This window comes from Phalacrocorax aristotelis, chromosome 4 (genome assembly GCF_949628215.1).
Source record: "Phalacrocorax aristotelis chromosome 4, bGulAri2.1, whole genome shotgun sequence".
Classification (NCBI taxonomy): Eukaryota; Metazoa; Chordata; class Aves; order Suliformes; family Phalacrocoracidae; genus Phalacrocorax; species Phalacrocorax aristotelis.
The window spans coordinates 36,196,439-36,218,634 of record NC_134279.1 but is presented as its reverse complement, the minus strand read 5'-3'; the positions used below and the strand labels follow the sequence as shown (position 1 = coordinate 36,218,634).

General features: G+C 38.0%; 1 protein-coding gene across 1 annotated transcript; it reads right to left on the bottom strand.

The window, feature by feature from the left end:
* Window positions 1–389: 389 nt before the first annotated feature.
* RBM46 (RNA binding motif protein 46) lies at window positions 390–20,474 on the bottom strand. The gene is made up of 5 exons (XM_075090989.1): window positions 20,270–20,474; window positions 17,327–17,488; window positions 12,160–12,627; window positions 9,976–10,758; window positions 390–1,923 (listed from the first exon to the last, which is right to left on the bottom strand). The coding sequence occupies exons 2-5, from the start codon at window positions 17,475–17,477 to the stop codon at window positions 1,898–1,900; spliced, it is 1,428 nt and encodes a 475-aa protein (XP_074947090.1). The 5' UTR covers window positions 17,478–17,488; window positions 20,270–20,474; the 3' UTR covers window positions 390–1,897.
* Window positions 20,475–22,196: the final 1,722 nt, after the last annotated feature.

The window sequence follows — 22,196 nt, the reverse complement described above, 5'->3', positions numbered from 1 at the left end:
CCCATACCTTATCAGAACTATACTGTTTTATTCTGTCGCAAACACTGATTTTTTTTTTTTTTTTGTCTTGGCCTCAGCGACCACTTAGTTTAAACATGAAGTAAAGCAAGCCCCCTCTTCTTTCTTCCCAACAGAGTTTCTTAGGAAATTATAAAAATTGAACAACTTTCAAATGCGACAGACACTACTAAACAAACTTGCTTTTTAAAAATTACTTTTTTTTGTTCCAAGGTTTCACTAAGCCACTTAATTACCCTTCCTCCTGTTCAGCAAAGCACCTGCACTGCAGCCTCTGGCCAAAGCTTAGTAGTAAAGCAAAGTCAATCCTGCAATGTAAGTTTGTGAAGGTACCATGTGTAAAATAATTTTTTTTTTTAACAGACAAAATATTAACAGCATAAATTTAATATAAATGTTAATTCAAGTACAGAAGTCAAACGCATGATTCCAACATTAAAAACTACAACACTTAAAACAACTATGTAGCTAATATCAAATGCAAATAAAATTAAACTGCTATAACTGCACCTAAATTAACATCAAAAAGGCTTTTTAATATGCTAATGAAACACGTTTAACTAAAATATGTAATGGTCCACAATAGTTGACTGCTTTCAAGAAAAATTATTCAACTTTAAATCTTTCCATTGCATTGTTTGCTGTCTACATAATATTCCTTTTTGACAAACACTTCAGACGAAACAACTTAGAACCAACATAGGTCAGGCCCTTAGACTCTTACCATATGCCACTTTGCCCATTCCTTACCCAGGAGTAGAAAATATGCATACCAAACTCAAAAAGCAGGATGATCCGCTGTATTAGTTTCAGATTTTAAAAAAGAAAAAAAAGCAAGCCTTTATTTTTTGTCATTTAATAAATTAAGCACTTTAATGAGAAATGCTAAACGGTGACAATAAAAATAAAGGTGGCTCACTCAAAATTACATATACCCGATTTAAAAACTTGTAAACTATTTTCAGTTTGATGCTAAACCATGTTTTTTAAGAAGAACATGGCCTGATTAGATAGTGAGCAATCTGCTGCTCAACATGGCTAGCAGAGGCATGCAGAAGTGCTGGTTATGAGGGACAGCCTGGATAAGAGTAAGGCCTCTTTGAACACAGAAGCACACACGTGCCCCAGCAGAGAAGTGCTAACAACAGGAAATGCACCTTAGTGAGCTGTACATAAAGTACATGTAATTTGTATGTGTCAAGATTTTTTTTTTTTTTGCCAATTTTTGTCTCAAAGAATTATCTAAGGTATTGAACCTCAATGTTATGACTACAGCAATATATCTCATGTAGCCTGATGGTACATTGACATAAAGCCCTTCAAAACACCACTCCTCCATTGATGTAATGCTATACCAGAAGCAAAGACTTTACTGCACATGTTCTTCCTGTAAAAATTTGCATCCACTTACAGAGTGTGGTATTTAACTTTCATATTACATATATTTCTGTATGAAAAGGCAGGGTTGCCAGGGTGGTGTGGTTTTGTTTTTCTTTAATGTTTGCTTAAGATTCATTACTTACAACAGAAGCTGTAAAAATTCTGCCTGCAACTCAAAATACGAGAGTAGGAATTGTAGCAAATTATTCCAACACTAAAAATATAAGCTACTGCTGTATAAACTATAACAGGTAATAAAAATCTTTTAAACAAATTATCATTTAAAAACAAATTTAATCACGCTAACCAAAATAATTTAACATTTAATTTCACTAATCTTTAAAGTGAAATGTTTAATGCACACATGTGCTTTCAAGACTTATTCATCAATAAACATGAAATGTGAATTTACGGTAATTACATATCAGTGTGGTGTTCTTTTTTCTTTCCTGGCAAGATCCAAAGCAACAAATTCCAAACTTTTCTTCTTCAGGTCAACTCAAGCCACATAGGGTGTACAGTTAGCTGCAGAAAAAGGGAGGGAAGCGGGGAAGAGAGACTTGATTTCAGCAAGCATACTATGTTACCTATTCCAAGATATAAGACTTAACTGTTAAGGAATTTAAGATAATAGTGTAAAGAAAGCATTCACAGTCTTATGCCAATGCTGCATTCTTCCCATTCCTCTGCACCCCTAACACTAACTCAAATCATTAAGGACTTATTTAGTCAACAGTTCAAGCAACATCAAAAAGGACCTAGTGAAAAAGAGAAATGAAAAATGAGAACATATTATCTCAGTTTCTTTCTCCCAAAAGCCTTATACTTTAAAAAAAAATTCTTCAGCACCGAACATAAGCATTTTCTCAGCCAATATGTATATTTTCAACCAAACTTTACAATAATGACCCTTTGCCTCACCTCCACTGAACACAAAATATTAATGAAGAAAACTTTAATGTACATATTAGATCACCCTTCGAGTTGTATTAATTTGTTACAGATACGATACATATCATAGCAGAATTCTTTCATGTTGCATATTTAACACTTTATATTGGGGTGTACTGTTAACTAAGTACGAAGTTATGCCAGACACACACTGCGTAAGCAAAACCCAACCTCACTATGGTCATCCATTGACTAGAGGAAGGCACTGAATTCAGTCCTGTTTTAAAGTGACTGACTGCTGAAGTCATTCAAGCTATTTCATGGATAAACATCATCCAACATTGTTGTATCTTTCTTACTTATTTTTCTCCAAGTTCTATGCAGGCCCAGATTTACAAATTTATGTTCCCTGTCCATAAGCAGCTGCAACAGCAAAATAACTGAATCTTCAGGACAGATACTGGATGACTCAGATTAGACGTTTCCAGCAGTAAAGTTAACACCAAGCATGGATTTAATGCCGTTTTCAAACTGCTTTATAAGCTTTTAAAAACCAATCTCATGACACTCGGAAAAGATGGTAATCCCCATTTTAAAAAATGAAAGAGGCCTCAGAAGTGACAGACATCCACACTTAAATTCATCCACAATAGTATATTCAAAAAAAGGGAACATCTGCCCTTGTACCATAAATGGGAGAAAGTTAATAACACATTTTGCAAATAAGAGGAGACATCAGTCTCCTTCTTTTACATTAAACTGACTACCCAAAGAAATAGTCCAAGTCACCAATGTAGTAACAAGTCTACTCCTCAACATAAATTTGAGCCCAAGCCGGAAACGCAAATAATTCAGAAGTGACTGAAAAATTAATCAGAGTCATTTTAGGACAAAAACCATAACCACCTGTTGTGCTGCACAGTCCCTGTGAACATCAGACTGGGTGATCCATCAGCAGGTCTACAACAGTAGAGCTATCATTTCCTTTGAGAAAAAAAAAAAACCCACAACAAAAAAAAACTGGACAGAGTATTTCTGGGAAAGTCTTCTCAGAGCAGTGTATGTGGGGAACTAATCTTGAGACCAACTTCTCTAACAGCCCAAACAGTGCAGCTAAAACAATGTCTTTGAGGGGGCAAACCCCAAACACAACCCTGGGAGGTTCACTCACCTCTGCTATCCCAGTATGCTGCATTCAGGGACAGCAAAGTTACATATGCTTGCTCAGGGGCCATGATAAAAACCATTCTATATAAAGTTACATGATAAATATTTAAGACTTCTAAATTCATACTGGTAAGTAACATCTTACACTACATTCTGAGCCTTTCTAAAAATCACTAACACCACCCCTCTGCCCCAATCACCACTTATCTGTATTTACTAAACAAACAAAGCCAGCAATTTCTGGGTTTAATAAAAAGATCTTTCTTTTTATACCAGGCTGTTGCTTGTTCCAACAGCAATATAGTTAATTTTGATAAAGCAAACCAAGGCAGTGCTGAAGTAAAGAAAATCCCTACAACGAAAACAGTAGAATAAAAGCATTTCACTTGAACTGTAACACCTTAAGTTTAACATCCAAAATCTAGGACAGCAGTCTACTGATACATTTGTTCTGAGACCCAGATGCTGAGCACAGACTCCTCAAGTAGTTTATACAAGTTTTAACCTTGACTTGTAAATTGCTACTGCATGCAGTATTTAAGAAGCTTAAACAGGTACATTCATAGTAGTAAGATACAATGCTTGCTCCACCTGATTCAGTACAGTTTACTATATACATTCTATGTAGTGAACTAGAATTAAACTTATTTATGTGCTATAGCTAGTTATTAAAATGATCTTTTTTTTTTTCTTTTAAATACTTTCTGTGAAATACTTTTAAATACTTTCACCTACTTAAAATTAATTTCTTAAATTGTGTCTCACTGAGATGCCACATGGAATAGCATGTGTGACTGAACAAAGAATACCCTATTGTGGAATACATGTCTAAAACCTGACAGATCCCCAGAACTGACAAAACTTTACCAAAACTTCTTCGCTTCTTCCCCATCACCCCGAAGTCAGACTCAGTAGGGAGAGAACTCCCCAGGACTCAACCTTTGCTACAGAGGGACTGATCTTAAGGACTAGAAAGAGGTTCTGACATCTTAATTTCCTTAAACCAGTGGAATTCCACCAGCAGTAAGTGAAAACAAACAAAAAAATCCAAACAAACAAACCCCCAAACCCCAATCATTCTCAGAAAAATGTTCTGCTTTTCCAGGGTTCAGATGTTTAGTCTCACTAAAGAAAGGGAGGTGGAAGTTCCTCTACAATTCAGAGCACATCTATGCAACTTCAAGTTCTCTTCTGCCTATACTTCGAAGTCACCTGGATGAGCCAACCTGATTCCATAAGCTACAAAGCTGCATTACTAATGCAAAAGCCCAGAATGATCAAAAATGCCACGTATTTTGGGACTGACTCTGCACTAACACTGCTTCTGGACCAGAAGTGGAATGTAGTCTGTGTTAATTAGCACAACCCTACAGTCTCCAAATTGGAGCTGCCTCACATCTAGTCGGGCTCCAGGACAGGCAACAGCAGGAAGTCTTATATGTTTTTCTAATGGGATACCACAATTAACAGCCAAGCACCTGTTTGCAAAGTGTTTGCAAACAACACTAAGGTGCTGTATAACTTATAAAGAAAACTTATTTGTGTTGAAGTGAGATTCAAATTAATGAAAAAGGTATTAATTTCTTCCACGGGCCATTCAGGTTTGCTCCTATTCTGTTCCCCGCACCTCTCTAACATTCACCTTCTTGACCTGGACAGGCTGGAGAGCTGGGCCCAGGGGAACCTGATGAAATTCAACAAGAGCAAGTGCAAGGTCCTGCACCTGGGGAGGAACAACCCCATGCACCAGTACAGGCTGGCGGCTGAACTATTGGAAAGCAGCTCTGTTGAGAGGACCTGGGAGTGCTGGTGGACAACAAGCTGACCACGAGCCAGCAATGTGCCCTTGTGGCCAAGAAGGCCAATGGTATCCTGGGCTGCATTAAAAGGAGTGTGGCCAGCAGATTGAGAGAGGTTATCCTCCCCCTCTACTGTGCCCTGGTGAGACCACATCTGGAGTACTGTGTCCAGTTTTGGGCCCCCCAGTTTAAGAAGGATGTGGAACTCCTTGAGCAAGTGCAGCGGAGAGCTACAAAGACGACTAGTGGGCTGGACCATCTTCCACATGAGGAAAGGCTGAGAGACTTGGGTTTGTTTAGCCTGGAGAAGAGAAGACTGAGGGGGGATTTCATAAATACCTATAAATATCTAAAGGGTGGGTGTCAGGATGATGGGACTAGGCTCTTTTCAATAGTGCCCAACAACAGGACAAGGGCCAATGGGCACAAGTTGGAACACAGGAAGTTCCACCTCAATATGAGAAAGAACTTCTTTCCTGTGAGGGTGCCAGAGCAGTGGCACAGGCTGCCCAGGGAGGTTGTGGAGTCTCCTTCCCTGGAGACATTCAAAACCCGCCTGGAAGGGGGTTGAACAAGATGATCTCCAGAGGTCCCTTCCAACCCCTGCCATTCTGTGATTCTGTAACTTCAACATATAGCTCTGCTCCCCTTCTCACAAATCCAGACATGTAATTTCCTTATATTTAAACAAGCCTGAGTTTTTTCACTTCCTTGATCTGTTCATGATTTATCTAACAATATTAAAATACAGCTTATTCATCTTTCAGTGATATCACAGCTTTCTGTATTTTCTCCAAGCATCATTTTCAAAATATTCAGGTGACACCAAGTGGTTACTTGCTGTACTGCTGTCAGTTCAGGACTACTATATGCAGTAACAACCAAGTATTCTGTTACATCAAAGTAAATACAGAAGTATGTACCACCAAAAAAAGCCAACAGAGTGCCTTGATATTATTAATCATAACAGTCCAATTTTAAAATTCTATAAAAGCAGCCCTTTGTCATTCACTTACCTTAGTCTGCTTATATGCTTTAAATAGAAAAAAGAACCTGTACACATCATCAAAAATTAAGTGGGCAAAAAAATTAAGTTCCTGTAAGAGAAGATAATTACCAGAAGGAATAATCCTGTGACACCTTTATACACTCATGCTTATAGTAAGTTGCTTCCAGGAAGAAACACTCAGGCTTGTCTCAGAATTACTGCCACTTACAAAAAAAACAAACCAAAACAAGCCCCCCAACAACACGGGCATCCATGCAGCACCATTCAACATGCCAAGCCATACCACAGACACTTCAGTGAAAAGGAGGAATCCTCTGTCACATTTAGCAACTCTTTTTTAGCCTCAGATGTTTCTTTCAACATAGTGTGTACATTCAAAACAATTTCTGTACATTAGACAGGGCAAAGAAAATTCTATTTCTATTTCTAGACTCCTTAGGGCTATGTTTCAGTATCACGGCAATGCAAGCATCAAAAAGAGGGTTTTTATCAACGTGAGAGAGGTGTATCTTTCAGAAGTCAGCCATGTATGTTTGCTTTGACTCTGCATGCTGTGTAAGGGGCCAAATCTTCAGAAACAAAAATGCAGAGGGGCCATCAAAAGAAGAAAATTTTTGTAGTTCGAGATAACAAGACAGCACTACCAGGACTAGGCCATTAGGTGGACAGCTTTAAAAAGCAACTTGGGATTTGGGAATTCTGCTAAGGAAGAATTCACATTAGTTATGATTAATGGCACACTGAAGTGCTAAAAAGCTTTAAAATATAAAAATCTCAACACATACTTTCTGCAATTTTTTTAAACCTGTTTGCATTTTGGATTTGACCACAGCTGTGAATAATCATGCTAATTTTTAACTGTTCTGATGATTCTTTCCCAAAGCAGTATAGGAAAGAAAATATTATCTTTAGCTAATGCTATCTGTAAGCCATAAAATAGGCAGGTAGGTAGGACAAGCATAGAATCTGAAGCTGTCTTCATTCTTCTTTAAAGGAGGAGAGCCTCACACCACTATTTCAAGTTTAGCATCCTTTTTATCTTTTGCGTTCAGGATTACACAGATTATAAATGTATGGCCCTAATTTTCATACAGTCGGTCAACCAGTAAAATGCCCCCACAGTATGTAAAAACCAGGCACAAATACTTAGCTCTCTTATTATTAAAAATAAGTAATTCTGATCACTTTGACCATCTGAAAGTATCGCCTTCAAAAGGTGACCTACCAATGCAAACCAAACCATCACTGCTGAAGTGGAGACAATGTATAAGGCTTTGAGTTTTGGAGATTCTTCATCTTCTAAGACCTTCTGGGCATGCAAAAACAAAACCAAGGAGAAGCAAGATTCTAAGCAAGAAGAAAAAGCTTATTTACATTTCAGTCATGCACTGCAAAAAAAGGCATCACAGTCAATCCTGAATAAATCTGCTACACACTGCATCCAAAAGAAAAAAAAAGAAAAACCTTACCACAACCTAAGTATCAAACAGACTTCCAGAACAAGTGTTAAGTAGCAGTATTAGGAAGAGGAGGATGGCAACACTATTTTAACAGTTTGCTATCCGCAGTAGCTTTTCCAATCCACCAAAACTATAACATGTGAGAAAAGAACAAAAAAGAAGGGGGGGAGAGGTGAATACGGGGAACACAGGGGAACAGAAAAGTCTTTTTTGAAGCACATCAGGAACAGAAGCAGTCATCACTAACACAGTAACCCCTTTAAGTTACTATTTCTGCTTCCATTTCCCTGAAAATTTTGTTTCACTGGGCCAAAACAATTAAGTAAACGCATTTTAACAAATACTTCTTTATCTGTTCTCATTTTTCCTCCTTCCACTCCTAAAGCAAAATCAAGCTTTAAATCTTGTGGACGCAGTCCTGGGCCCTGTATGCATGCACAGCTAATCAGAAAAGGATTATTTACTGTATTGCACAATCTCATTGTGCTTCTATCCAAAGCTGCACTACACAGGACCACCAAGTCTGATGCCCATGCACAGCAGGCACTATCCACAGAAAACGCCATTCCTTTCAAACCTGGAAGTCCATGGCTTAAGTAGGCAGATATTCTAAACTAGAATCTGAAAAATCACCGCAGTCTGCTAATAAACTAAAAAAATAGTAACTGAAGCACAAGCTTCTTTTAAAGAAGTTGCCTACCACCACTCCAAAAACCAAAAAACTCCTTCCCACACAACTCTGGTATTGCTCCAATTCTAAATTAGAAAAAAAAAGTCACCCAAAAGCACTACCACCACCCAAAAACCCCCAACTTTCTACACACAATTAGACAAGAAACTAGTATTATCTGAACAAGCTTATCACCTTCAACACAATTCTGCACAGAAAGAAAAAAAAAAAAACCACAAACCCAAAACAGCCAAACCTCCTACTCTACAATTCATCAGAAACATTTTTTTGTAATGACAGAAAAATATTTATGTTGTTCTACAAAAGACTAGCAAGAATTAATTTCATGATACAGCAGCTACTGATCTAGTCATGCTGAAAGAAACCATGCAACAAATACACAAGAACGTTACCTCAGCAGATCAGAGAAATTATGTGATGTTTTATAAGACTTGCAGAATTACAAAGATCAGACCTATCTCATCTTCAAATATACCAGGATGTAAAAGCCAGAAAGAGAGAAAGATCTAACTAAGCAGAAGTAAACTGTTCAAATGAACAAGTGGAATAAATTATATAAAGCTTTGCCTGGAAGTATGAGGAGTTTTTAAACCATCATGGTACGGCTCTCTAACAGCCTTCAAATCTGAGTACCGAAGAGATGAAATTCTGATTTCTTTAAGGATGAAGTTTGATCAGATGGTGACTAAAATTACTCATGAAACAACCTGGAACTAGAAATTAGTTTTGTGTTCTGAATATTCTAAAAATGGGGGGCAGGTACTAGATGGCTAAAGTGTTACGTTTTGTATTATTTATGTATTTCACTTTTCGGAGCAACAGCGATAATACTGTCAGAACTGCAGTGATCCATCTTCTTGTGAAAATTACAGATTTTACCAGAGCTTTTTATAATACAAAACTTTCCTTTTGCTAGTAGTTGCATTCTAATTTTAAGAAATTGAATATATATGAATGAAGATGCTAGACTTAGAAAGTAATTAAGAACAACTCTATCCCTATTTTCTCCCATTTTCTGGTTAAAAAAAAAAAGAAGAAAGATGACTAAATGACATCACTCTTTACCCAAAGATAATACATGTACAGCCATGTAATAATGTCTTCTATAGCCTCAAAAATGTCTATAAAGAAGAATCAAAAAAGCCTCCCAAAACTATTCAGCTGAACAGGGATCTACCACTTCTGTTTTCCTTATTGATAATAAATCAAGAACACAGACAGCCTTGCAAATAAAATTTCAGCACCATGATGATCACACAGATGACCTTATCCCCGAGTCACTTAACATGTCATCTAGGTCTTCCTTACAAACCATTATGGTAGATAAATGAAAGCAAAAATGACCCCAGCATTGCACTGAAGAGAAGTTTACACAGTGTTTCTTCAGTGCTCTCACCTGATTGTGCAGACTCAGCTGACTACACATGAAAAATTCTTGTGTAGACTTACACTTTATATAAAGATACATGCACAAGCCAAGATACATACACAAAGAACAAATTTTAAAGTAACTTTTCTAGCTTCAGTTCTTAAGAACTAACTGAAAGCATTTATGCTTACCTAGATGTAGAAGCGTGAACTGTGCTGCCAACTCCTTTGCACCTTCTACTGTTGTACAGAGTTTGTCTGGCATGAAGTAACTCTGGGAACCATCTGCAATACTAGAAATAAGCACCTTGTACACCAACAGTATTTTCCCATCCTGACTTGTGGTTGAATATAAGTAGTATTCTGGTGGCGCCCAGTTATTTTTATTGCAAAAATAATCCAGATGCATTGCTGCAGAACTGAACTGACTAGATTTTAAAGAATACATGCTAATTGGAGTAAGCTTTATTCCTGGAAAAAATGAGTATGTACATCTTTCAACTTCAGGAAGGCCTGGACTGTGCTGACCATTAAGACGAAGTGAAAGATTTGCTGGTTTCCCTAAGGATTTTTGATGACCATCTTCCTTGTTTGGAAACCCTAAGAGAGTTTCAGAACCGGGACTTATCTGACCATTAAAATGTTGCTTCCAAGCACCTTCTTTGTTAACTGGCTTTGCCAGTGTTACCTCAATACTAGCTCCATCAATGCACTTTCCATTCATTACAGACATAGCAGCAACTGCATCTTCTCGGTGGAAAAAATGAACAAAAGCATAGTCTCTCAGCTTCTTTACACGTTCAACTACTCCTGGCTTGAACTTGTTGAATTCAGCTTTAATTGTGTCCTCTGTAGTAGACATCATTAAATTTCTTACATATAATACTTTAACTCTCTGCATTGTTTCTTCATCAACTTCTTTCTCTGGGTCTGCCCAGTCTACTTGAATAGTATGACCCCAGAGTTGGAATGTTCCTGCAGCAAAGAAGATTTACATCAATAAGAAACACACAAAGGAAAACAAAATCATTCTTATCAACTACTTCTAGAAAAAGCAAACATGATACATGCGACTTGAATCGGTGTTTTTTGTTGCCTCCATCTACTCAAGCAAAACACATAAAATATTACTACTTGAAATTATTAAAGAAAATAAGCCTCTGCAAAAATTAAAAATGTTCCGTTTATTAAGCACCATAAACTGTCAATACACAGACTTTGCAATTTTGTGACGTGCATATACACACATATACAGTGACCACAAGCAATATATTATTTTATTAGTTAGTAAACACAGCATCTTCCATATTAGTTACAACCTTAAAAAGTAAGGTCAACACCTGGAAAAACTCATCTAAATGCGTATGCACTAGCACAAGCCTTACTCTATGTAGGAGCAGACACCAAAACCATAAACTAAGAAAAAATAAAGACCCACCTTGTTACTCATTTCAAGCCAACATTTTGAGTATCACACAACTAGTTTATTTTACATTCAGTGATCTGCCCATGTTTCTCCCATTACTTTGCAAAGTCTCAACACTCCTTCCCAACACTGTCAGTGATTACCACAAATCTTTTCTATATCATAGCCCTATAAATATAGGGAATTTTGCCATTCATTTCAGCAAGACCAATGCTGTATTATCTATTTTAATGACTTCACTTCTCCAACTAGATTATTTAATTTCCTCCCTATTTAAGTTCTCTTCCATTCTCTTCCAGGATTTCCCTTTTTAACTGTACCTTTACCTATTCCCTCTTCTTTCAGTATATTTAATCCCTTCTACTTCCCTCCCCCTCAAAAGGCATAAAATAAGGTGCAAAGAGGAAGTCATCTTCTACTTGTTAAACTCTTAGAATTATTTTCTAGTAAATATTAAAGACCTACTTTCAAACATTTTAAAATGAGACATAACAACATCACTCATGACACTCAAAGAAAACAAGGGACACATTCCAAGCACTATATTTTTTAAGCTCAGCTTTAAGAGAATTCATGTGCAAGGACTGGTGCATGCAAATGAAAACTGGACATGTGCCCAAGCAAATACCTATCTTGGTGTAAATTAAAGTAACTTGTGTTTATAGAACAGATGTCTGCTCTTTCATTCTCAGAACTGCTTACGTTTCAGCTTCTTTAAAAACAAAACAAAAAACCTGCATCCCAACAAAGAAACAAAAACCCCTAACTCATGAACAAAAAAAAAACCCAAACAAAAAAAAAAAATCCTCTTTAGGTGAAAGACACTACTGCAGTTTTGTAACTCCTGAAATACATTAAAGAAAGGAAAACAGGGAAACTCACCACCCCCCACAAAATGGAGACAGGCACTCCCCCAAAAACCCAAAACTATTAATTACAAATAGGTTTACCTGGGATTAGCCGCCTTCTAGCCATGGCAGCTGCTCTGTGAGATTCATATTCTACAAAAGCAAAGCCACGATTTTTAGTTTTGTCAGTGGCATTTGGATAAACAATGACATCCACCACTCCTTCTGTAAATTTTTTCATTTCATTCAGTATTTCTTCTTTCTTCTTTTCTTTTGGAATTGCTCCAATAAATAGCCTGCAGTTGTCCAAGCTTACGCAGACGCCAATAAATTTCCCTGGACGTATTTCATAATTATTAAGAATCCTGATGGCTAGTTGGGCTTCCTCTTTAGTAGTGTACATCACAAAAGCATAGCCTCGATTCTCACCACTGAATTCCATCATCAGTCTGAACTCATAGATCTTTCCAGCTCTCTCGAAAACAGGAACTAATTCATCTTCATACATATCACGAGGAATCTTACCCACAAAGACTTCACACCCACGAGGTGGTGGAGGACCTTCCCAACCTTAAAAGAAATTGTCCAACAACAATCTTAGTACAAATGCCAGATAGGTACACTTTCCCCCTACTCAATTTGGTGGTGGGAGTTATTTAAACTGAGACTAAAAATAAATAAAACTGGCATATTCTCATCTGTTATTTTATTCTTATTTTTTGCTATGTTTAAATATAAATTGCGGGCTTATGGCATTTTTAAATTTAATTCTGTCTTCTGTTTCTTTCACTGGAATCTTTACGACAGCCCACTGAATCTAGATTTATTTAAAACACCAATAGGTTTTCTAGAAGAGTCTGCATTTCAATCATTTTTTGCCCCTTAAAATTATGTATCAGTAATTAATACAACTGATAGGTGATAACTGAGGAAGAACTTAAGCTGTATTCTCTAATATTGTAAAGCTGCAAACGTTTCTCTGTACTTTTTTTGCCCATATTTTACAAAATTTTGGTCAGGGTCCCCAGTGCAGTATTTTTTTTTCCTTGACATCATTAAAAAGGTCCAAACATTTTGCTTCCACCTTCTCCATTCATCCACTGAAACAGGACTCTCTAAAGAAGGTAGGATATGGAGCCATCCTTTCTTCAATAGCCAAAAAGACTGAACACTCTTCCTCTAAAAAGAGGCCCCAGTTTTCATGGGCTGGAGCTGGATGGTAGGAAAGAAGAAATAAAATAAAAATCCACAGAACAAGTCAGTCCCTAGTTCACATCTAAAAGATACAGGAAGAACCATGCTTCTGTCCTTAAGCCAAGGACATTCATACACTCTTTTACAAAAAAAAAAAAACAACCCACAACAAAAACTCTGCCATGTATGCTTTACTTTTTTCTTATATATGCATTATCTTACAGATAATGTAAAAATGCATACGTACATTTAATATTATGGAATTACAGCCTGCAAATATGGTACTCCATTTTCCCTAAATAGGCATTTAAAAATTAAACCTTGGTGGTTTTTGGTTGGTTTTTTAAAACAAATTAGACAAATAAGGCAGAAGTTTCAAAGGCAGACACACCGTTAAATCGTAACTAACAGCTTTTTTCTAAAGCTCTGACAAGAAAGTTTCTCTGCAGTAGAGAAATCAAGGAGTACGAAGTCGGCAGGGAAAAAAAAACCAAAATTTGGTAAGTGAGTACTAGTATGAAATGACAAAGCATAAGAATGCCAGGTACAAAAAAATACTGTTGACAAGTTAAAACAAGAAGATAATTAAATATTTTACTTTGGCATGAAGTTCAGAATAAATTATATTTAGGTGATTTTGTAATTAACTTAAAACTTTTTCCTTCATGTAAGTATCATCAAAGAGCACGTAATTTACTCATGAAAAAAACTTTTAACACAATTGGGAAATTTTTGCCTTCTCACAGAATAAATTTTCATCTATAAGCTGTACACTAAGAGCTACATGGTACACAAGGAAACCACCAAGGCATCAGAACTGACATGCATTTGGAGCCACACTGCCATGGCTTAGCTAGGAAAAAGTTTTGCTCTGTTCACACACAACATCCATTATCTTTACCATTTTCAGCTTTATAAACACTTATGACCACCTCAGCTGAGTTCTGACAGGACATGGCAAGTTACACAGTTTGCAAGTTAGTACTGCCATCACATCATGCCATCCAGTTGCCCACATAAAAAAAAACCATAAACCAACAGTACATCATTTAGGAACTCCAAAGACAAAAGCAACTACATACCTTCATCAGGAAAAAAGGGTGGAGGCTATGCTTGATTGTGTAGGGAAGTCATGAAATTAAATAGCAATGTTCATTTATTAACTAGACAAACTTTTACCATCATTCTCAGCCTGGTAAGTAAAAGCAATCTACCATTCACAAAGCCCACCTTCTAATTTTAAAGCTGCATACTAACTTAGTATTACAGCACATTACTGCCAACTAGGAATAAGTTATGACTCTTGACTTAAAGAAAATCTGGCCTGTGGCATATTTGCCAACAAGCATTTTTAATAGAGCAAACATGGAAACAGTTCACCAAAAGCACCATTCCTCAAGTAGTTACCAAATGACCAGGGTTTCCTTGACTGGGTACTTGATTCATCACTGGGCAATAGATTATGGGATTCCTTTTTCTGCAACAGTTCAAGTAATCAAACTGCAATCAACATTATAGTTATAATCCTCCCACTGTTAGTGAGATCCAGGACACCTCAAATTTTCTTCCACGACTGACTTACCTAATGACATCATTATGTCTATAACAACAGCACCCAACTAAAGCAGTGAAAATCACTTTCTATTCACTTTCTTAACTTTTTTTTTTTTTAAATACACTCTACAGATGCGTTTTCCACAAGTGGCATAAGTTGAACAAGAAGTAGTCAGCAACGCCCTGCAGTTCTTTCAGTGCCATTTTCAAAATAATTTCACAGGGCACCATTTGCCTATTTTACGTAAGGCAGTAAAAGAGTGTACATAATTTTAGACAGGAAAAACTGCCAAAGAGAAATCATTTTGATGCTGCTGTATCTTGAACTACCTGTAGCAATGGGCAATACAGTTCATGCTTACAAGATACAGGACTTATAAAGATACAGGCCACGAGTGAGAATGAACTGAAAGAGTGGCACAAAGATTCTTCCTTCTTTCTGCTTGCCTAAGTGCATAATTTGACTTAGAAAGAAGCGCTGTTGTACTCCACATGATACAACCAGGACTAATGGCAAAATTCTTGTACATTGCTGGTGTCAACGTCGACACTGGAAAGATTATTCAAAGTAGAACAAATGTTTCATTTTAAGGCATTTGATCCATTTCATCAGAATAACAAGAAATACTAAGATAAAGGTAACTGACAGTGCTATTACAGAGAATTACAGGTACTACATATTTCATCAAGAAAATTTAAAAAAATTATTTCAGACTAGAAATAAAGCCCAAATTCAGCAGGAAAGATGCTCATCATCTTAACAAGATAAGTGTAGGAATACATAATCCACCTTTTAGAGTTCTCTAAATCAAACCCAGGTACTTTTTTGAAAATGTGTCTTAGCCAAACAAAGTCATCAAGCTCAACAAAAAACAACTGAGCAGAGAGTAAGTGTTTAAGATACACAGAAGTTCAAACTAAATGATCTAGAAGCCACTTATTGTCTTACCATAAGTTTTAACTCTTGAATAGGGGAATGACAAAAAGATAATTAGGAAGAAATGTATATACCTACTGAACTACTCCTCCTCCTCTGTTCACGTGGCTTCACTAAAAACAATAACAGACCCAATCATTTGGTCTTTTATCCATTTATTTCACAAACTTTTAGCCTTTCCAGCACAAGATAAACCCACTAGTTTCCAGCACTCATACAAGAATGCATTAAAATTGAATGATCTTGCAACATCTTCAAACAAAAACACCGTAGACCAGTCCTGCTTAAAACTAAGAGTCATTTAAATTTATTTTGGAAAGCAAATTTAAAGTGCTGAACAAAGGCTTTTCCTTGCATTACCTGTGAGTGTTACTCATTTTCTATAAACTAAATCCGAAGCAGCAGTTTCAGCAAACTTATTTGAGCAGGGGATAGAGCTATTTCAATAGATTTATTATTGCTAAGTTACTTCATCACAGTATCAGACATGTTTTTGAAATAGCATTTAATGCACAAGAAAAAATTAAGTCTTCTGAAGCAGTAGCATCATGAAAAGTGTTTACTAAATTCAGTAGCCACTATTTCCAAACTGCAATGTCCACATTCCATATACTGCAGGACTTAATTTTACTTTTTGTCACTGACTTTAGTGGAAATATAATTGGGCATACAGAAAAACATCTTAGGGACAAAGGTTGTTTTCAATGCAGCAATTCTCCAGTTCAAGTGTGTAAGTCTCCCATTTGCACCGTGACAATAAATCCCAAACCACCATAAATTAACCAAGAAGATGACTGTAGTTTTTACAGCATCAATATAGTCTCCATTATTCTCTGAGACTTTTATCAACCGTTATCTGTTTACACATGGATACACACTCAGCATTTCTGTTTTCCTGTGTATTAAATGAAAGAACAATAATACATTAATAATAAACCCTGACTGTCGTACTTTGCTGTTAAAAATACATCCAATGAATGACAAAAATTCCAGGAGCTCAGCATTTATCAGTTTTTCTTCTCAGAATGAAAGGTTGGGAGGGGGAGGTTATGTTAGACATGGAGAAGAGATTACTCAGCTCTGAAAACAATGGAGTTAGATTATCTTCCCTGGTGCTATGTTAGAGAACAGAAGTTTGTAAAAAAAAATGCTTTGGCCAACACAAGTGGTAAGACAAGAAATAACGCAGGTTATGCCTGCTATCAGCAACTTGTTTGTCCCTTCCATGCCACTAAACATTTTCAAGTGTATTACTGGTCATATGGAACACCCTAGTGTTTCCAACTCCACAATTGTTTTGCTGACAACTTCAGCAGCTCTTAAAGCTGTGACTTCTTAAATCCATGAAGAGCAAACGTTCAACATAGTCCAGCACAAGAAATCTTAAACTACTGAAAACTGTAAAGTGTAAAGTGTATCAGGATGCTGTATGTGTTGTATTTCTTACACTCTTTCCCTAAACATCTACTACTGGTCACTGTCAAGACACAGGCCACAGGGCTACACAAATTTTCAACCTGATTTGGTACAGCTCTCCTTACAGAAAATAAACTCCAACCTTGTAATCTCAAAAGAAATGCTTACCTGGTGGAGGACCACCAAATTTTCTTTGCCCATTTTCTTGAACCATGCTGTATCCAGTCTTCTCCATCAGGGCCAGTAGCGCAGCCTCATTCTGAGTGCCACTTCGGATTTTGCCACATCCATTTGCTGCAGCTTTATTTTCCTCATGCATATCTGCAACAGCTTCAACAGAACATTGCAGATATTTTGGTTGAGATAAGTATACAGAAGCTACCAAAGCACAGAAAAACAACTTATGCTATACTTGCCTATTTACTGTGACTTTGTTTGGCATAATGCTTCAATCCTACATCCAACTACTATCACCTATATATTTGCTTTCAAAACATTGTTCTGTAGCTGTAATTATCTTGAACTTTAAACAGCAACTATATATTCTATATACAAATTTTCATAAGTGGTACCACAACTATTTGCTAATTATGCTGCCCTTACAAGTACAATAATGCATTCTTTCATAAATCATGTTATCACGGTTGTATAGAGACCTGTATGTTACTCAGTGACAAGTTCCACTTTCTTATGACTACATTTTATAGAATTACCAATGGCTTTAAAACTGTATCTTAGTAAAAAATACTTAAAAATACATTAAGTCCATGCCTAGTTAATATGAAGAATTCAATTCATTTGGGAACAAAAGTAACCAAATTAAAAACCAATATATAATAAATCTAGGGGGAATGTCTTGCAAAAGTAAGGGGTTGAAATAATCCCACCTCTGGGGTCCTTACTTTCATGCCTTTATCCATTTTCACAATTTCCAAAACTAAAAAAGTTTATCAGTGTGGTTGTTGCTGCTCTATTCACTATTTCCCTGGCATGCCAAGATCTTGTACAACAGCTTTAGGTTTCTGTCAACTAGCTGATGGGGGGGGTGTGTGTGTGTGAAAAATCACACCAAGGAACCCATTTGGTAATTAGCAACTTTACTAGTTAAGTAAAAAAAAAAAATTAACTTTCAAGTCAGATTTTTTTTTTCACTGCCTCTTTTTCCTTGCCCAATTTTTATCTTCTTTTCCCAAGATGATCTGCCTTAAGGTCTGCAATACTTAGACAAGCAATCTGCAACACTGCAATCCTTTGCCCAAATGGTATGTCCAAGTGCTATGCCACTCATTCTCCAGAAGAAATGCTGCCCAAAAAATCACCACCACAAAAATAAGCTGCAACTCTTGATTGTTCTTTAATGTCCCTTATATTTTCAGCTTGCTTTGTCTTCAGGCTTAGGCTCCAACAGTGTCCTGAGACCTCAGCAGTTTATTTTTTCCAAGAAAAAGTTAAAACCAGCTTCAATTTCACACTGATGTTTCCTGTCAACTCACTATTATTTGCTGAACAATGAGGCTTCCTAGTTAAGGCCTCAATTAATAAAGTATCTGGAAAGCAGAGAATAAAGGAAACGAAATCAAGGACAGTAAAGAGTGCATAAGCATTCACATGTCTGTCTCTTCATTGGACTTCCACTACTCAAGGTGTCAAGAAACCAGTCATCTCAAGCACTGCAGTAAATTCAAACCTGCTGCACTAAACTGAACACTGCCAAAGGGCAGGGCAGATGAGTTCAAAACCAGTTACTATTGCATGTTTTTTCTACAGTCTGAAGTCACCTTCTCTTCAGCTTGTCATTTCTGGTGCGTTTGTACAAACTACACTATTACTTTTAGCTTGACTATCCAAACGAGAACCATCATCTACGCAGATTATTTTTTTTACCTGACAGTTGACTGTATAACTCCCTACCACCAGCAGGCACAAGAATTAGTAAAAATAAAGCCATACACAGTAGTTAATGTAGCAAATGTTATCCCACCCATCTCTTCTACCTAAAGGTTTTCAGATGATTGCTGGTCACACTAAGCAAGCTTTTGCCTCCGTCCTCAAAACATTAACCACCCCCATGGTTGCTAGTCTTTATTCTTCACTTACACATTCCACTGAAACTACCCTGGTATCTCAACTTAAAATGATTTTGCATAAACTGAAGTTTTTTGAAAGATTATACACTACACTTATGGAGTGATTAAGCCCCCTCCACTGCCACATTTATGCATGTCATGCAATGAAACTACTGTCCAGAGGTGGACTTTTCCCCCCTGCCAACAGCTTAGTCATTTCAAACATGCTTTTAATCAAAGTAATAAAGAAACTATTCTTCAGTTCATTCCTTTCACAGCAGCCTTCATATGACATTATGAGACTCTACACATCCCTTAATTAGAATGATGATAGAATAGGCACACTGCAACTTTTCCATCCTAGAAAAATAAGCCTTTTGGTGCAGATACAAATATTTTGTCCTTCCTATCAAGCTGGTATTCATTTTGGAGCAGGAATCTGTGCAAGCAACCACTCTGGAGAAGTTCAAGTTTTTATGACACCCATCACTGGTCATTAAAAAAGGCAATCCCCAAACAACTCCTGGCTTCCTCAAAATAAGATTCCAGCAAGGAAGCAGGGTAGAGCACAAAAAAATGCCCTATGAACAACAGCAGTAACAGCACGATTCCTGTCTGCTATAAATGGTGTCCCATCACCTTTCAGCAAGTTAATTCCATTTACTGTGCTTCACAGCCTATAAACTACATGGAGATTCTGTAATAAGGAAATCTCTTGGCAGTTTCAGACCTAACAAGGTATGGAAATAAACAACAAAGTTGGGGCAAGGGAAAGATAAATCCATTTCCATTTTCCCTTTTTCTCAGCGAGCTTCAACATCCAGCCAAGAAGACCGTTATCTGTAAAAGCAGCAAGGGGACACCAGATTAAAATCGTGCGAGTTGTTGAGGGTGCCCACAGCGCTCCCAGAGAGGCCAAGAGGCACGGAGGAGCTCGGACGAGAGACCAGGGACGGGCCCCAGGGCGAAAACGCCACCTGCGGAGGCAGGACGGGCATACGGGACAGGGAAAGAAACGGGAGAGAAACAGCCGCCCCGGAAATACCCTGCGCTACTCCCGCCGACTTGCACGTTGAGGGCGGCCGCCGCGGCCCCTTCTCACGCCCTCGTCCCGCAGGCCGTCTCCGCCTTTGCCCACAGCAAGGGCCCGAGGCCGCCGCTATCCCCAGGGAGGCGAAGCCGCACCGGGAGAGCGGATCGCGAACAATATCCCCACCGACGCCCCCCCACCGCCACCAACCACCGCACTCGCCCAGAGCTGCCGCCGCCACAGCTTTCCCTCGCTCTGCCCCGCCTAGCCAATCACCAAGCGGCCAGGGTGGGCACAGGCATAATTGACAGGCAACGCTAGCCAATCATAGCAAGGGAAGGAGCAGTGCCCGGCAAACGAGCTTTTTTAAAAGAGGCGACCGTTGGAAGAATACTGTCGGTGCGTGTGGCGGGGTGGGGGACGGGGGCTGTTGGAAGGTCGCGTGCTGGCGGCGCCGCTGCCTCAGAGCCCCTCCTGAAGGAGGTTTGCTGGCTGCCCGCCCGCCGCCGCCGCCCTCCTCCTTCCGAAAGGAGCGCCATTTCTTAGGCTCGCCATTAGCTCTTAAAAACTTGGCCACTATATTTTGTATCTTTTTGGCTTGTATCCGCTCGTAAAGGGTGCATTTGGGCCTTTAGAACATGCTCCAGTGTGTGCTTGTGCTTCAGGGAGCACTCACGCTTGTGCAGGTCCATGTGGAGCAGTAATACTTAAGTGAAATAGGCCTGTCTTCAATCCCTGCTGTTCTAGTTAGTATTTCAGGCTCTTAGAAATGAACCACGTTAGCTTAACAACAGCCATTAGCACTTCTCAAGCCAATTGGGCTGGAGGACTTGTGGTTTTAGCAGGCTCCTGAACTCCCATCAAAACCACTTAGGGGTCACAGCTGTTGGGCTGCTGTGTGGCACTCTGATGGGCCTGTGTCAAACGCACTGGGGTCAATAAAGAGTATGGCATTAGTTTGAGAGTTCTTCAGCTTGTTACCAAAATGTGGCCCATTTCCCCCCCCATTTCTAGCAAATGAAAGTCTCTCCAAGCCAAAATACTTTAACCAAAGACTCCTTCCTTTCCCTTTTCCTAAGATTTAAATGCTCAACTGTACTGACTCGTAAGGCAGAGAATCGCAGAAACTTTACCTTGGGGACATGCAAATTCATCTTTATTATTAATATGTTACAGGGCTTTTAGCAATCTAGTTTTAAATATGTACTTCCATAAAATTGTCACAATATCATAATAGACATTTACCTATTAAAGTTTGCTTATATTTCAAAGAGAAGGCTTATTACCCTTTTATTAATAATGGCATGATACACTACTAATGTATTTTACAAATTATATGTTTCTATTTAAAAGTTCTGAATGGCCAGCATACCAAAGCTATTGCCTTCGAGGTTAAATTTTATTACCTTTTCATTTCAGGTGCCTGCTTGTTTTTTGACCACATCTAAATCAACCACAAAGCCTCTAATAGGAATGAATTTGGGGTATATTAAGTTAAACAAAGTTTGGGGCTTTTTGACTGCAGTTCTGTGTCCCTGTTACCTTGGAAACTGCTTGCTCCCTGGCAAAGAGCTCCATGCGTCTCAGTTGTTATTGCTGGTGGGAAATACTGAAAGAATGCGGACAATCTTTTCTAAGTGAAGAAAAAAAAAAAGAACAAACCCACAACTCCTCAGCATTTTCTTTGCGTTTCGTGTAAGTGACATCTTACTGGATGGGTTACTATGAACAGCCATTTCTGGAGTACAACTGACTGCTGGAGCTGAACAGCGGCTCAGCTGGAAACATTAACCCATTCCAGCACTTAACAGCAGAAGGTCTTAAGGAAAACATACAAAGTTGTCGTCAGGTTTTTCACTTTACGACATGACAGGAATAAAAGAGAAAACCAAAATAACCAAAAAGTATTCAACAGCTGCATTATCATCACTTATTAAACATC

Excerpts from the sequence above, each read along its gene's own strand:
- RBM46 (XM_075090989.1), bottom strand. The coding sequence starts at position 17,477 with ATGCATGAGGAAAATAAAGCTGCAGCAAATGGATGTGGCAAAATCCGA. Across the intron at positions 12,628-17,326 it reads ATTTGGTGGTCCTCCACCAG|GTTGGGAAGGTCCTCCACCA; the intron begins GTAAGCATTTCT and ends ATTTCTTTTAAG. Across the intron at positions 10,759-12,159 it reads TAGAAGGCGGCTAATCCCAG|GAACATTCCAACTCTGGGGT; the intron begins GTAAACCTATTT and ends TCTTTGCTGCAG.